This window comes from Aphis gossypii, chromosome X (assembly GCF_020184175.1).
Source record: "Aphis gossypii isolate Hap1 chromosome X, ASM2018417v2, whole genome shotgun sequence".
NCBI classification, from domain to species: Eukaryota; Metazoa; Arthropoda; class Insecta; order Hemiptera; family Aphididae; genus Aphis; species Aphis gossypii.
The window spans coordinates 57,057,403-57,075,835 of NC_065533.1; the positions used below are offsets into that span (position 1 = coordinate 57,057,403).

Below are 18,433 nucleotides of genomic sequence, written 5' to 3' on the forward strand. Positions count from 1 at the left end.
TTCTAACCCTTAAGTTTCAAAGTTGTATCAATTTTTTTGTTACCTACTACGGTGGATAAGATACAATAATGTGCCATCTCGTGGTTTTTATATTGTTGCCTGTTGATAAAACAATAAAACTTAAAAACAAAATATAACAACATGTTTACATGTCTAACATGTCTATTATATTCAATCATAAGTCATAACCAATAGCGACTTTAATATTGTTTATTTTCTTGCTGGACAGTGTCACAGTGACGTCATTGTTGTTGTTTTTTTACATTCAAATTCCGTACTTTTCTGCTGGATTTTCTTAAAATTGTATTACTTACATAAGCACCTTCTCGTGCGACCAATAGGAGTAAATCATCAGTGAAAAATGTTACAAAAACGGGGAAAATAAATAATAATACATTTTTTTACCATGGTTACCGAAAATAAAATAATAATAATAGTAATAGTAATCATCGATATTTTTTATTTTTCATCGTAATTTTTTTTTAATTTTCCGTGCAACTTTCTTAACTTTTTCTTACATAAGAACCTTGTCCTGATAATTACGAATACAGCAAAAAAAGAATTAGCAAAATCGGACCAGCCGTTCTCAATTGATAATAATTAAGCTTACCTAAATATTTATAGAGACAACATAATATACTATATATATAATATTTTATAATATTATGTCTGTAAGTATTATGTAGGCCCGACTAAATAGTGTGTCTGTGTTTAAAATAATATAATGTTAACGGATATTATCGTTGTTATTAAATTATGACTATTGACTTGTGAGAAATGAATGATGTAGCATTTTATTATACAGAAGTTTTAACTTAATGGAGTATTGCCGTATTGGAGTGCATAATCTTCCATACTGCGTTTGATGTGAATTTTGAATTAATTAAAATTATACTCATTGTTTCTTATTGTTAAATATTTTACTACCCAACTAAAAGGTTTTGAGAGGGTGGGGGAGTTTCCAATTTTCCCCTCCTATTTATCTATGTCGTTTTCTATTTTTGATCCCCCCTTTCAGAAATCATGTCTACGCCACTGTATAATGTATAATGTATATATTATATTATTAATCATTCCAAATGATTGAAATAGGTGTAGATGCTTGATCATATTTTATAGATCTATTAACCTGCAGTTTTAAATAAAATAATGAAAATGATGAACGGAAGTTAGTTAATTTAAATTATAACATTAATTTTACATTGAAAAAATGGTAGGTATATTAATATAATATTATATTATACTTTGCTAAGGTCTTTAGGTCTCCGACGCTCGGGAAATTTATTCAACTTTATAGGTAAATATTTAAGTATTTAAAGTATACATTTTTTTAGTATTTTAATAAGTATAAATTTGATAAATTGATATAATATATTACATTGTAATATTTATTAAACTATGCATTTAACACATGATAAATAACATGGAACTTTCCTATATTGCATATGCTTTCCCCAAAGGAAACCTCAATAATGGAAGCTTCGTTGTCAAACATTTTCTTACGTCATTCATCAATATGAAATGAAAAACATAAATTATGTATGAACTCGTAAAATATAAAATAAACGCTACGTTTCGGCGGGTAAAACGCCCAATGTGAATAATAACATTGGAAATAAGTGGTTTAATTTTAGAGCGTTCGAGCGATCAAACGCCCAAAATTAATACAAGTGCGTTGCAACGCTATCGAACGAGATAGAACGCGCGCGTATTATATCGGTGTGAATATAGCCATATTCATACGGCCGTTTTATTTTGAGCGATCAAATCGTAACGTTTTAAAAACCCGGACGCGCGCGTTCGAATCGCCTAGTGTGTAATGCACCGAGTTGTTATACACTTATACATTTTTGGCTCCGTTTTTATATAGGTATTGTTGTATTATATAGATGGCATAATAAAATGATAAAAGAAATAGGAAAAATATTCGCTATCGCACACACACAACCACTGCATAGCGAGCCGACCATAGACCATATAGTAGAGCATAATACAATACAGTATACACTATATATATAGTAGAGTGAACCGCGGTCTTAATTTGTCGACATTGACCTGATCATAACGACGTTCGTTGGAAATTCCGAGTGTAATGTATGTTTGTGTGTGTGCGCCGACTCTAATAATAAATATACTATTGTTGTAACTAATTGCAAGCAAACTAAAATATCAAATCACTAAAATTTCCATCGTAATCTCAAGATGTCTGTTTGAACACCTCCCGGGGTTAGGCTGATCACTTTTTAAAGTAGCTAATCGGTTTAGTAGTTTCGGAGCCTATTAAATACAAACAATCAAATCTTTCCTCTTTATTATAATATATTATAGTATAGATGTATTATATATATAAATATAAATATTAATTATTAATTGCCTACCTATATACTTGTGAACAGTGTACATACCTATTAGTTATTACCTACGTCCTACACCATTATCTATCTTATTTTAATATGTAACTGTCACGTATACCTATTTAATATGTTAATTTAACATTTTTATTCCGTTATTAACATTGAAATTATTAAAAAAAAATAATTATGTGTATAAAATTTGGATACAAACATTTGGTAAAAATTTCAAGTTCCTATTTTCGATAATTTGTTTTAAATCGCAGCCAAAAAACGCCTAAGTGGTAGGTAGGTAATCGATTTTTTTGAAAATTTGTTTTGGGTAAACATTCCCATTTTTCCTTAACATGAATTGTTAATGGAAATAATCTAAACGCTGTAATTACTTCTGTATTCATAGGTAATATATTACTATAAATTAGACGATTGATAAATAATTAAAATATTAATTGTTATTAATAAATAATAATAAATAAAAAAAATAATAATAGGTCGCGCGATGCATTAACGTTGTTACATAGCCACATAGGTACTAAACTATACAAAATAACAATGGCGAACGGCACCGATTATATCTGAGATTTTGGAAGACCGTCGGTAAAAATGTCGGAAGTCGGGACGTCGATCGCGCGGAAACGGGTCCGTCTTCCGCCGCCGCGGCCGAAACGGCGGAGACGTACCCCGACAGTGTGACCCCCCACACTGGTTGTGTTACTACAGTGGCTGACGATGTTTAATAGCAGATAAATATTACGCTAGGTATTAATTAATATTCTACATAGTATTTGCGATAAATCAATTAATTTTATTAAACTACTAATTAGTAATTAGTGTCGATACCACTTATTACGCGATCCCTGCTAATTGTAATAATAATAATTGCTAATGATCGATATAATATAGATAATAATATTATATTATTATACTATAATATTATGACATATAGGTAATATACATATATATATAATATATTATATAAATAGGAATTTCGTCAAGAGACGGAGTGAGATATATATAAATTAATAAACAGATAATACGATAGCAGTCTGACACAGGAACCACTCGGCGGAAGTTCTTGTCGATTATTTGGTTATAAGTTGGCAATCGGTATTTACTGTGCCGTGCACGAAATTTATTGTCTTCCGCGGAACAATGGCGCGTTATAAAAATAAATTTTGGAGGGAATGACTTGTACAGACTAACCACGTTATTCGTGTCGTAAACCAACCGAAGGTAGCAATTATTCTGATAACGCCGGGCGTTTACACGGACTTGTATATCTATAGCTAGTAAAAGTCCGTGGGCTATTATCACGATTATCGAGGGGAAGAACTACGCGCCTGCGCAACAACAACAACAACGACTCGTTCTATTTTATCACGAAACTGGGGAAAACACACACTAATACACTGCGTCGTTTGCCGTAGTCATTAGTGTGTTACTGTGTTAGTTCGGTCTCGTGATAGTGCGCTGCACGACGTGGTTTCTGTGTTCAACAGTGTCGACATTTTATCGTGAGTACAACGTTTAAATTGTTTGTATCGTTCAGCTCGCACACACATTTACGCTTATTACATTACGACTGTATTATAGTGGTCACGGTTGTACCGCAATTACGTACATCTTAACCTGTAATCGTATAGCCGGTTCGTTTTGCCGTCGGCGTCTGAGTCATTGGTGTTTCGAATGTGATACTGACCAGTGCCGATTTCATTATGTCTGAGCCTTTGTCTAGCTTTGAACGCTTTTTACAACAGTATCCAAATGCGAATTTCAATTCTGTCGTCAAACTTAAAAAACTCACGCGTGCTGAAATCGCAAAGTACACTGGCAAGTGAGTATACATTTTCTAAACATAATATGCAGCATGTTTATAATAAGATTATTGCAGTTCAAAGTCTTTGGATATTCGTTTTATTATTGATACGGGGCTACCCAAAAATTAACCTGCGACGTTTTACAACTTACGATTCAATAATTACGAGCACTTCACTTTTCAGTGATTTTTTTAACCAAGTACATTATTCTTTAATAATTTGTCAAGTTTCATCGTCGGTTGTATGTTGTTTACAGTCATACCTATAGTTTAACAGTTATGATAAATTTCAGAAAATCTTGTTGAAAGAGGTATCTGAAATCTTAAAACCCCTGATTTCTTAAACAAATTTGTCAACCACATCTTCAATCGTGATATATTTGCACCCTTGGCCTTCTTCATTATTCATATATGTGGATCCATATTTTAAATTGTTTACACTACACCAATCACGGACCTAACCATTACTAATCGCCGTATTACTGTAGGTATACATCATATAACTGATGATGAATTTAAGCTGTGCCATATCCTTCAGTTCGCATAATCCGCATTTGCACATCATAGGCGGCGAGAGATAAAATTGTATTCTCTACTAGCTGACCCCGTGCTATCCTTTTCCTGTTAAAAATGCCAATTCTGATTAATTTGTTATTTAATATTTAGTTTAACAGTATTCAAAACTTGGACATTTTCAGTAACAATTTTTTTTCTCAAAAAACATGTGCAAACACCACTTTAAAATGCGAATTTTGTAAAATGCTTTCATATTGCATAAGTACTTAAGTGTTGCTATGAATTGCTCTTACATAAAATAGATGAAATAATACAAAATGCTTCATGTAATATAACAATTGATAAATCAAATAAATTTAATATGCTTAAAGCATGGAAAACCAAGGGCTTAGTGATTTCTATAAAAAATAAAAATAAAATGTCCAAATAATTATTATTAAGTCCATTTGATTTTATTTTAAAAATGAAGTACATAAAATATAGAAATTTACTTACTAATTTAATAATTAAAGCAAAAAAAAAATGCATTATCAAGTCCTTTTTAAAAAGTATAAATACAACCCTAAAAAAATATGGCAACTTACCCTCATTGGTAATCTCATTATTGCAGATAAACCAACTAGTAAAAAATCTCGTAAAAAATAGTTATAAATGAAATTAAAAATAATGATTGCATATTAAAAGATAGTATAGATATTGCTAATGAATTTAATAAATATTTTATTAATGTAGGTAATGAAATTGAAAATAATATACTAAAAAATAATTTTATGAAAGAAAACTGGGATAAACTAAATTCTAAATGTCATGTAAAAGATTCAATTTTTCTAACTCCTATTACCCGTGACGAAATAATAAAATATATAAAAAAAATTAAAGACCTCTCTTCATTTGTTGAATATGAAATCACAAATTTTATGCTTAAAAATCTTAAAAATATTGCTGATAGTTTATCCCTCCCTCTAATGATGTTATTTAATTTATTTATGTCTTCTGGCACATATCCAACTTATTTAAAAAAATGGTTACTCCTATCCATAAACAGGGAGATAAACTATTGTGTAGTAATTATAGACCAATCTCCCCATCATTAAGCTTGTCTAAAACCTATGAAAAATATATTAAATGTAGAATTATATCATTTCTATACAAAAACTCATTTTTTCTAATAATCGATTTTGGTTTCTAAAAGGAAAATCTACAAGTAATGCCCATTTTTTTCTTAATAAATATGTACACGAACATCTTGATCAAAATAATGAAGTATTAGCATTGAGTATATTCCTAGATATTAAGAAGGCATTTGATTGTGTGAACTACCAATTGTTACTTAAGAAATTAAATTATGCTGGAATCCGAGGAATTGCAAATAAGCTAATTAGTTCATATCTAAGTAATAGACATCAAATAGTCAAAATGAATGATAAATTAAGTTAATCTTTGTCAGTCAAGCACGGTGTACCACAAGGAACGGTTTTGGGTCCGATATTTTTTATTCTATACAGGGTGATTTTTTTATCAAACAACACTCATTATTTCCAAAAGTATTCATGTTTTTGAAAATATTATTTTACATAGTTTCAAATTGTTAAAAAAACAACATTTTTATAAAAAAATTATATTTTTAAATATTTTTTATCCTTATAATTTTTTAAGTTTTTTACTTTTTTGAATGACAATATAGATTTTTAATTTCATATTCCAAAGCAGAATAATTTTCTGAGTAATTCGATACATAAAAATCGAATTTAGGGTGAGAAGTTTATGAGTTATACTTATTCAAATTTTAGACAAGCGGAGTAGTGGACAAACATTTTGCGGGGTAACCCCGTACCACTCCACTCCGCGCAACTAAACTTTAAATACGTATAACTCATAAACTACTCACCCTAAATTCGATTTTTATGTATCGAAATACTCAGAAAATTATTCTGCTTTGGAATATAAAATTAAAAATCTATATTGTCATTCAAAAAAGTAAAAAACTTAAAAAATTATAAGGATAAAAAATATTTAAAAATATAATTTTTTTATAAAAACATTGTTTTTTTAATAATTAGAAACTATGTAAAAAAATATTTTCAAAAACATGAATACTTTTGGAAATAATGAGTGTTGTTTGATAAAAAAATCACCCTATATATAAATGGTTTACTTAATATTAATACAGAAGCTGAGATTATGTGTTTTGCTGATGACACAGTTATTCTTATCCATGATAAAAATATAGAAGAACTATATATTAAAGCAAATGTTATTTTTAATACTATTAAATCATGGTTTAATAACAATCTTCTTGAGTTGAATTTAAATAAAACTAAACACATTGTCTTTAGTATAGCTAATATTGATATTCAGAACAATTTAAAAATCTGTGAGCACTCAACACTGTGCCTAGCGAATAAAGATCTAAATTGTGCATGTGTATGTATAGAAAACGTTAATTGTATAAAGTATCTAGGATTGATTCGTGTTTAAAGTGGAAAAATCACATTGAACATTTAATATCATTAAGTCGTAAATTCTTTTATATTTTTCATAATATTAGATCTATACTCGATAAAATACAATTCAGAATAATTTATATCTCACTCGTTCAATCAGTTATTACGTATGGTATTGAGAGTTGGAGTTGTACTTATTATACTCATTTAAATAAACTAAAAACAACTATGAATAAATAAATTAAACTTATACTCGAATTTATATTAAAGTTGCCTAGCTACACAAGTACTGAATACTGATACTATATATAAGGAATTAAATGTATTTAATTTTGATAAGCTGTTTAAAAAAAGTGTGTTACTACCTACTTATATATAAGCATAGGAATCTTGTACCTACCTATATGCAGCCATAATGTAAATACTAGATTTAAGAAAAATGTAAATATTAATATTCCTAGATGTTATAAATCTTTTGGCTTCAAAAACACATTAAATACTACTATTACTCTTTGTAAGGTAAGGCCAGGTAGGCGAGATGTGTACGTAAGTTTATAATTTCCGATAATTTCTAACCCTTAAGTTTCAAAGTTATATCAATTTTTTTTTACTACGGTAGATAAGATTCAATAATGTGCCTTCTCATCATTGTGTCTTAATCTCAGATACTACTGGTTCGAACTGAAAAATTCTTTTTGTGTTTGATAGTCAATTTGTCGAAGAAGGCTTTAAGCTATATAACATTACGCTGTGACCAATGAAAGTGAATCATCAGTGAAAAATGTTGCAAAAATGGGAAAAATAAATAATAATCAAAAATTTTTACCATGGTTACTGAAAATAAAATAATAATAATTATAATAATTGGTAGGTATTTTTAATTTTTTTCTTATTTTCCGTGCAACTTTCTTAATTTTTTCTTATACAAGAACCATGTCTTAATAATTACAAATACAACCAAAAAAGAATTAGTGAAATTGGTCCAGCCGTTCACACTTGATGCCATCATCAAGGGAAATAGGGATTAATTTTTATATACATAGGTGTTGCTAATAAAGCAATACTGAACAAAAACAGTCGAAATTTGGCATATTATAAAACAATTATGTTCTAGGCTAAAAATATCACTGAAGTGCCTGTACTTATTGAATTGTAAGTTATAACACATTGCAGGTTAATTTTGAGATAGCTTTAGTAGTTTGAGTCTTATTATGTACTCAATGATTTTAAATTTATGGATCCAGCATAACATTATTGTGTCACTTTTAATGTTTGATTAATATTGGTTTCCCAATTGCTCAGAACTTTTTGTAAGGATGAGATCCATTGTTTTTCTCTCTGTCACATTGGCCAAAATTTTCATAATAGTCAGTGAGTATTCATAAGTGTTATACTGATGTGTTTACCAGTAGGAATACAAGTATATAAGTAGTAAAATATAGTACTATATTAATCCTATAATATAAACATAGGTGATAACTAGGGTTTGGAACTTTTATCACTAAAAATTGAAACATATGCACTGTTCCATGACTTAATAGATTTAAAAACATAAACTAAAAATTAAAATTAAAGCACTTAAAAATGATCCCACAAAAAGGATTTATAAGATATAAAAAAAAATGTTATTGGACATTTTAATATTATTTAATATTGAACTTAATGAATGAAAAATCTCTTAAAAATTGTTTTTGAATGTTTTGAAAAAATATAGGTACTTATTATAATATATGTATAATTTATAAGTAAGTATTTATTAAAAAAGTATAGTTGTATCATAGGTACAATAATTAATAAATTAGATTATTTTCTTCACTTGTCTAATGAAAATGAATGTAGCCTGTACATAAGCATATCTGACGTCTTTCAATAAATAAACAAGTGAATTTGTATAACTTTATTGTTTTTGATTGTTTCAAATTGCTTTTGTTGAGTATTTAAAAATCACATTAAACTATAAAATTGTTGTGATTTATAGTACTACTATGCTCAAAATAAATTTTTGTTAATAGTTCAATATTTAAAGTGTTACATTTTAAATATTATTCATATATTATTAAAAATGGTAGATATGCGTGAATATAATAAAAATAAATTAAAAACATGCAAAATAAAATGTTGTATATCATTGAACATTGTTTTATGCTTAACTACATCAATGATGAATATGAAAACGCTTAAAGTCCAGAACCCTAGTAATAAAATATAACTATAGTTTATTTGTCATTATTTTTTTGTTACTTTTTAATGTTTCAGAAAGCAAAAGAAGCAGAGAAGATATAAGCCTGCGAAAAAGTTCCGCAAGGATAAAAATATGTATGTTAAATATTAAAGTATAATTTTAGATTCTGAGTTGAGAAATGAATGAATTGATGTTAACAATGATATAATTTTTTCAAATGTTACATTTTTGATGAAAATTAATTTAACCTATTGCAATTCAAATTAACAAATAAAAAAAAAGCATAAAAAATACATACATCACAAAAGTAAATATCCTTGGTGCATTATAGAGGCTTAAAGTAAAAATTTTTCAACAGTTATCAAAAAAATCGAGAAAAAAAAGTGATGGAAAAACTAGAATATTTACGTAAATCAGTATTCGACCAAATCGATATTTTTAAATGGTGGTAACTCAAAAACTATTCACTATAAATACTTTAAATTTTCACCACATATTTATATTATCGTTATTAATACATGGCTAAATTTTCAAAAGATTTTGTTTTTTTTTGAGCTATTTAAAGGCAGTTGACATTTTAGATTTTTCTGAAAATTTTTTTTGTTGAAGTGTCGATAAAAAAATTTTGGATGACCAAAAATACTTAAAAATTTAATACAAGGTTCCTTATGAGTTGTTTTTATTGTAGTTAAAAAAAGTCAAAAATCGTTTGTCACAACTTTTTTTCATAAGCGTGTTTATAGTTAAAATTTTTACGAACTATGTCAAAATCGCGAATTTTGCAAGTAATTTTGTAGTTGAAAAATCATAAAATATTTTGTGTTTATATCTTAAGTTAAAAAATTCAACACTAAGTTTTGCTTCAAGTAACTATAAAGAAAACTCGAAGCATCATTATAGGAAAAATTTTATGTGCGTTTGAATTTTAAATTTTTACGAAATAACGATTTATCCTCAAACGATTTTAAATATTTATTATTATTCAAAAAGTATATATCGTAGATACTTGAAAATGTTACCATTTATTTAAATTGGCATTTTTTTACATGATTTAATTTTCAAAATATTTTGACTTTTTTTAAGCTATTTATAGACAACTGAAATTTTCGATTTTTCTGAGAATTTTTTTTTTGAAATGTCAATAAAAATTTTTTGGCCGAATCAAAATACTTGAAAATTTAATACTATGTTCCCCATAAGTTACTCTTATAGTAATTAAAAAATTATAAGAATACATAGGCACAATTTTTTTTTTTTAGCATTTGAAGTTCAAATATAGACGAAAATTTGACAAAGTCATGAATATTTGCAAATTATTTTTTAGGTAAATTTCATAAAAATGACTGTATAAGTAGCTAAGAGTTGAAAATTTAATACCAGTTTTTCCATAAGTTTAGTTTTTCAACAACTATTGGAAATTATATCCTAGGCTGACAAATCATCTTCGTTCAGAATCATTTTTAGTTTTCAATGATACCTAGTATTGGATTCAAATTTAACACTTCTATAATAATATATAATATATTTTTTTTACTTGCAACTATTTTAACTAAAAAGATTTTTTTAACATTTAATTGATTTAGAACCGTACAAAAAGAGGTAACATCAGTTACCCTAACTCACCCTAATGTGGTTATTCCAAGTGAGATTACCACAGAACAAACAGAAGAAAATAAAGAAATGGAAAGCAAGGAGTATGTTAATGATGAAATATAGTTTTTTACTTGCAACAATTTTATCTAAAAAGATTTTTTTAATATTTAATTGATTTAGAACCGTACAAAAAGAAGTAACATCAGTTACCCTAACTCACCCTAATGTGGTTATTCCGAGTGAGATTACCACAGAACAAACAGAAGAAAATAAAGAAATGGAAAGCAAGAAGTATGTTAATGATGAAATATAGTTTTTTACTTGCAACAATTTTATCTAAAAAGATTTTTTTAATATTTAATTGATTTAGAACCGTACAAAAAGAAGTAACATCAGTTACCCTAACTCACCCTAATGTGGTTATTCCGAGTGAGATTACCACAGAACAAACAGAAGAAAATAAAGAAATGGAAAGCAAGGAGTATGTCAATGATGAAATATAGTTTCTTACTTGCAACTATTTTAACTAAAAAGAATTTTTTAACATTTAATTGATTTAGAACCGTACAAAAAGAAGAAACGACATCAGTTCAACCTTATGTGCTTATTCCGACTAGGCTTATTAAACAAGAAATCGTGAATGACAGCTACATGGATAATGAGTATGTTAATGTTGAAAAAGATTTTTTTTTTCTATTTTTATTATTCAATCGAGGCACAGTAACTCAAATCTCGTCAACTCGAACAATTTGACTACTTGAATTTTTTTTAATCTCGTAGAAGTTATCATAACATTTAATGTAATATAAGTCTTTCTAACTTGAATATAAATTTGTGGTAAATAACTTAGTTGAAGTACAGTGCACTCTTAGTTACTCAATGTTGACGGGAAAAATAAATTATTATTGTCTTACATAAAATGTTGAAGCTATTAAAAAAATGTTGTTTAGCAATTTGAAAATTAATTAATACATTAATGAAATAAAAAAAATATACAAACCTTCATATTATGTTCTTATTATACCATTTTTTTTTTTAGTTTTTTTATAACATTTATGTGCAGTTTGTATCATAAAATGAATTGGATTTTATTATATAACTCAAAGCTTTGACTTAATTTTAATAAATTTTAGTTAGGTATTTTGAATAATATAAATCTCAAAGTGAATTTTTATACCTCTTCAACTTTTGAGTTATCACGAATCAACCGTATTTATATATATTTTTTGTATTTGAATTTAATATACAAGTAAATAGTAATATGCCTATTACATAAAATAATTTCATTCCTAATATGATAATTAAACAAGAAATTCAATGTTTTGTAAACATGAGGATTGAGGAGATATGAGTAAAGAGCGGATTTTTAGGGTCTTAAATGTTTAAAATATGATAGATAAAATATGTACTAAAAAAAACCTAATAAATTCTCTAAACTTGTAAATATGTTAATAATATGATTTTTTTTTTTTTAATAGTTAGGTTAAAACTTATGCCTTAATATGTGAAATATAATGCATTATTGCATATAAAAATATGTAAAAACCTAAAAATCCGCTTTCCAATATGAGCATGTTGATGTGGAAAAATAATTTGTATACATGCAATTTATTTTTCAGTATAAGTTTTATTTATTTATTATTTATTTTTCTGTTTAATTTTATTGTTTTAGAACACAATCCATGAATAATATGTCCAATCTTCCAAACGATTTTTTTCCTAATGTAGTTATAAAACAAGAAGCCGAGGATGATGGTTATGAAAATAATTATAATGTGTATGATAATGTTGAAATATAACTTTCATACTTGTATAGTTTTAATTTTAAAGTTTTCTTTTTATATATTTTTGTATTGATTTAGTGAACAAGATAATGAAAATATGTTTGATCCATCAAATGCTTTCATTCCTAATATATTTGATCCAGAAATGCAAAATGATAACATGGAAAACTATATGCCTATAACGTATGTTAATGTTGAGTTATTGTTATTATTATACTTTCACTGTCTTTACTATAAAAGTTTCTTTTTATTTTATTGATTTAGTGCTCAAGAAAATATGTTTGGTCTATCAAACAATTTTACTCCTAATTTTATTTATGAACAAGAACTTACTGGTATTCACATGGGAACCTTTATGTAAGTTAATGTTGAATTATAATTTTCAAAAAGTTTTATTTTAATTTCATTTATTTAGACCTCAAGGTAATCTGTTTGATCCATCAAATAATATTATTCCTAATATGATAAACGGCCAAGCCTATCAAAACAGTGATAATGTGGGGATCAATATGTATGTTAATATTAAAATATATTTCTTATAATTTAACTTTTTTTACTATAAAATTTTTTCTTTTATTTTTGTGTTTCATTGATTTAGACCACAAACAAATCAAAATATGTCCAGTAGACCAGCTGGTTTTCGTCCATTAATAATTAAAGAAGAAAACCGTAATTATGATTTTGTGGATGAATACATGTATGCTAACGTTAAAATATTATTTTTATACTTGTATACTTGTACTACTTTACTATAAGAGTTTGTTTTATTGATTTAGAGCACAAGATGACATGTATGATCCATCAAACAATCTCATTCCTAAAACGATTAACGGACAAGGCATTCAAAACAATGATAATGTGGGGATTAATATGTAAGTTAATATTAAATTATAATTCTTATACTTCCATATTCTTTACTATAAAAGTTTTTTAATTTCATTGATTTAGACCAAAAAAAAACGAGAATACGCCTAGTTCATCAAACGGTAATGTTCCTAAAATAATAATCAAACAAGAAATTCTCGACGATGGTAACATTGAGATTAACACGTATGTTAATATTGAAATATAATTTTTATATTTATATTTAGATAAATGTATCATATTATTGTTATTATTTAATATACAATATTAATACCTAGATAATATTGTTAATAATTTTACTTGAAAAATAAATGATCTTATTATTAAAAAATTAAAAAAAAAAAAAACTGAGTTTAATATATTAATAGTAATTGCATAATAATTTATAAATACAGTAGAATCTAATAAGTCGAAATTCAACGAAAATTTTTTTTTTTTTCAACTTATTAAGGTTTTAGGAAAAAATGTTTACTTAAAACGTTTTTAAAATGTATTTACTTATTATAGCTTTAAATTATTATTTAGTATGTATATAATATTTCCCCCCCTCCAGAGAAGTGTGCTTAGATTCCAGGAGATGCATGATTATATGAAAAGAAAACATTTATATAGTTCAATCTCATTATGGTAGGGGGGTGTGACATCATAAAATATTATGAAATTAGGCATGTACCTCAAAAGATTGAGAATCCTTGATGTATATCAGTGGTGGGCAACTGGTGGCTTGCGGTTAGGATCTTTTTTTATCTTGCCCATCCTACATTTCCAAATAAAATCATATAATTTTAAAGTTTATCGTCTATACTCTATATTCTTTAACTTATATGTTAAGTCTATACTCTATCTTAACGATATAATAATTGTTATGAACATCATTAAAATGTCTAAATGTCATAGTCTATACGCGTATAACACATATGTATAGTTTTTTGTACCGAACTATTTAACATTAAATCAGTTTTTTCATATCATCCGTGTCGTGGTGTCGTTGAATTTATTATTTTCGTATAATTGTAGTGTTCAATAATGTCCGCAAAAAATTATAAAATTGATAATGAAAATAGAACTTTTAACACCTCAAGGAAGAATTACTATTTATTTATTATTAATAAAATAAATGCTAATTAAAATGTGTATTTTGAATGACCAATTTTTGTTTTACTTTCTATTAAAAATAAATCAATTATAAAATTTTAAATTCATTATAACATGTCTTATTATTTTTAATTTTACAGCTAAAATTTTTTAAATAATTTTTCTTATAAAATATTATAAACACGTATTCTTTTATGATAATACTTTGCACTGTTAGTTCACAAGTATAATAAAATAATATGTTTAAATAATACATTTTAATTAATAACAATTGTATGAATACTTAATATTTAAATTCAACAATATTGACTGCTTACAACATTTAGTAGTCGGTGTTATGTTTCTATGTTGTATTAATATAATTTAACACGTTCACTGCAGATCATCTTATACATCAATATATCATCAATATACATTCAAATCTGCTGGAAGTAATTCAAAGTTTTTGTTATAGGTTTCTAGATGTTTATAGAAATATTGATGTATGACTGGCATACACATATTAACTAATAATATAACTAATATGTTAATAACACTAACTGAATATGTGTATTGTAAAATACTTAACGCCAAAAGGCTTTATCCGCAGTGAATGTGTTAACATTTTTACATAATTAATATGGGTTGAAAATAAATCATCCTGACATTTTCATGTGAACTTAATTATTATTATAAATTAATATTCTGTGTATAATCATAATCTATGGTTGGTATTACTGATTGCACAAATTTTAAAAATATAATTAAGTACATGTGTACTTTTAAATGTTTCCTTCGTTTTGCCATCATTTTGATCAGTTTTTTCATAACTTCTGCATGTCTAATAAAAGTAAAAAATGATAAATAATGATAGGTGCATACAAATAACAAAATATGTTATATCATTAACCAAATCCCTGTCTATTAATTTAGCCATGCCTCACCACATTTTTTAAAATAAAATACACTATCTTTTATGTATGAATCAACTTTAAAGACTTGTATTTTATCAAATTTGCATTTAAATAAACTATTAACACTGCTATTTTATTGATTTATATTAATTAAATATTGTATACATACTTGCAGGGATGTATTGAAGCCATCAGCGGACCAGGGATATGAGGATGAGACTCCATGGTAACAGTTTTTTTTGCATAATCTTGAGTCACGTCTTGATATATTTCTTCAACGCTTAAAGGTTTTTTATTCTATAAAATATATTTAAAAAAAAAAGTTGTTTTTCATAAAATACAGAGTTTAACTTCAGCGACTAAGATACTAAGATATTATAATTTTTATGCGTTAATTGTTAATAAATTTTGTTTAAGAACAATGTTGAATACTTACTTCATTATAACCATAAATCCACAATCTTGGTGTTTGATAAAATTTATCATATGTTATATGTAAATCATATGTTCGGGTTTTTAATATTTCATCAATAGATGTGTTTGTTAATTGATTCTTTTTTATATGTGTTGAATAAATAGTTGCCTTAAAAATAATAGTAAAAGTAAATATTTGATACCAATCAAATTAATTTTTTTTCAAATAAAAGAAAATAATGTTCATGTATAATATATAAAATAAAAATGTCTTGTTAAAAGAACAAAAATTATTATAAATGATATGATTAAATATCTAATATCTAATATCGATTAAATAATACCACTTGATTATAATTAAAAGATTTTTATACAACAAAGTATGTTTATTGAAAAATAAAATAATATAAAATTTGCTGATTTAATAATAACAATAAATTATATTATATTTTAAAAATTTTACATAAAGTTCATATGTATAATAATTATAAAACTAACTATTTTAATCACTAGTGATTCTTTTTTTTAATTCATAAGCATATTTTATGTTTTTTTAGTGCATTAATTGTCTTCCTCTATACTTAAATTATATTTCTCACTTAAATTATTATTATTTTAATTTATTTATTTATTAATTTATGAATATTTAATATACTTGAATAAATAAAACTTACTTCAAGATAAAGTAAATATTTTAAGACTAAGAAATTAAATGCAATAGAAAATTGAATAAATTAAGTTTCATTCCACCAAAATAAATACTTTCAGTTAAATAACTATTAATAGTTAATATAAATTTAATCAATAACCAGATTAAACAGTATAATAAGTTACAAAAACTTTATAATCAATTGCATACTTGATAATTAGTATTTTTTCCACATTATATTTTGATTTTTCATCTTAATTTATCCCATTAAAAAATAATTTTATCAATAATATAATCATAACTAAACAATTTGAATATTTTGAGAAATAAAAAAAATAATTCTTAAAAATCAATATGAGAAATTATTACCGAATCATCTTCCAGTAGACCACTTTCTACAAACGCATCCATATCTATTGCTTCACCTTCATCGTCATCATCATCTTCATCATCACCTATACTATTATTTTTAATATAGAAATTACAAGTTTTTATAATTTGATTTTCGTGGGTCATTATGTTGGAAACATGATAATCTTTGTTTTGATCTTCAATATTTTCCTACAAACATTAAACATTAATATTTTTTTTTTAAGTTTCTTTAAGCTATACAGTATACATTCAACATTTTTATGGCTTCTATACTATTAGTTACAAAATTAATCACATACTACAATCAAATTAGTAAATTATTAGGTATTATACTCTATTCAAGTTAAGGATATAACCCAGCGACACCTGGTTGTCGACTTAATTGAGTCAACTATCTGTAGTCTGTACACATGCAGTATAGTTATACCACACCCCTATGCACAAGTGAGTCACTGTGTTGTTTAGTTAATTTTAATAAAATATTTAAAAAAAAATAAAGTTACAAAATAATATATTTTAGGAATATAATAGGTAAGAACATTTTAATTATAACTTATAAGTGGGTATTACTTACTTTGTGTGATATCTCTGATACTTTGTCATTGAAAGGCAAAAGTGAAGAATCAAAATGATGAGTCTCAACCCATCCTTCATTTCCTTCTTCCAACTCAACAATATTCTCAAGAATTTCACTGTTCTCAATCTAAAAAACATTAGTATTGTATCTATAAATATATTCAATTTAATTGTTTAATTACTTGTTTATATCGACGTAAACAGGGCACATTTCTTGTAATAAGATATTGTTTTTCTTTTGGCAAATATGATTTAATCTTGCATTCATCACCACAAGCCCATTCCCAAGTTGGACATGTATGCACTAAATGGTCGCCAGCAGTAACAAATTCATTTGGTGTAACTACTCCTGTATCTTTAAATTTTGATTCCTATAAAACAAAAATTATTTTATTTTGTACTTTATCATAGTGTGTATATATAATGTAAATATAACAAGACTAACATTAATTATTTATTACAATAAAATGTAAAATAAGCAGTAGAAATAGAACTATAGGTCTGAAAAAAAAATATCCAATTAAAATTAACACAATAACCAATTATGTCTATGACTACTCTACAAGTGCTTTCAAGTACCCACTGTGTTCAGTTATATTCAATAGATATGCATACATTGTATTTCAAAAAAAGATTGTTTATTTGTCTTAAAATATTGGAACTAAACTAAGTATAGGTATTATTTCATAACCAAATGAGATAGGTAATTTTAATTTGAAATATACAATATACACGTGCTTGATTACCTTTAAGACTGGAGTTAATAATCCAGCGACTCCCAGTGCAGTACCTTTGACGGTGTTGATAATGTTTTGCATGATTTTAACGTGATTCTTAATTTGATTTGACTCTGAAGCTAACAGATCTGTATTATCGAATGAACC

The 18,433-nt window shown here is 26.0% G+C and overlaps 2 protein-coding genes across 7 annotated transcripts; one reads left to right on the forward strand and one right to left on the reverse strand.

Moving 5' to 3' along the window:
* The first annotated feature begins 3,715 nt into the window (after positions 1-3,715).
* Positions 3,716-15,960, forward strand: LOC114131719 (GATA zinc finger domain-containing protein 14-like). 6 transcript variants are annotated; one of them, XM_050206569.1, is made up of 15 exons: positions 3,716-3,865; positions 3,945-4,185; positions 9,384-9,443; positions 10,893-11,003; positions 11,083-11,193; positions 11,273-11,383; positions 11,463-11,564; positions 12,575-12,679; positions 12,765-12,869; positions 12,951-13,043; positions 13,102-13,197; positions 13,285-13,383; positions 13,463-13,558; positions 13,635-13,736; positions 15,714-15,960. In XM_050206569.1, exons 2-15 carry the CDS (start codon positions 4,067-4,069, stop codon positions 15,766-15,768), a joined length of 1,365 nt encoding a protein of 454 aa, XP_050062526.1. In that variant the 5' UTR covers positions 3,716-3,865; positions 3,945-4,066; the 3' UTR covers positions 15,769-15,960. The 6 variants fall into 6 exon arrangements, with proteins under 6 accessions (XP_050062526.1, XP_050062528.1, XP_050062530.1 ...); XM_050206574.1 differs by lacking the exon at positions 3,945-4,185 and having other exon boundaries at positions 3,758-3,865; XM_050206571.1 differs by lacking the exon at positions 10,893-11,003 and having other exon boundaries at positions 3,751-4,185.
* LOC114131721 (ubiquitin-like-conjugating enzyme ATG3) lies at positions 15,891-18,367 on the reverse strand. Its single transcript, XM_050207247.1, has 7 exons — positions 18,296-18,367; positions 17,732-17,920; positions 17,548-17,676; positions 17,087-17,162; positions 16,971-17,044; positions 15,975-16,121; positions 15,891-15,905 (listed from the first exon to the last, which is right to left on the reverse strand). The coding sequence occupies exons 1-7, from the start codon at positions 18,365-18,367 to the stop codon at positions 15,891-15,893; spliced, it is 702 nt and encodes a 233-aa protein (XP_050063204.1).
* Positions 18,368-18,433: the final 66 nt, after the last annotated feature.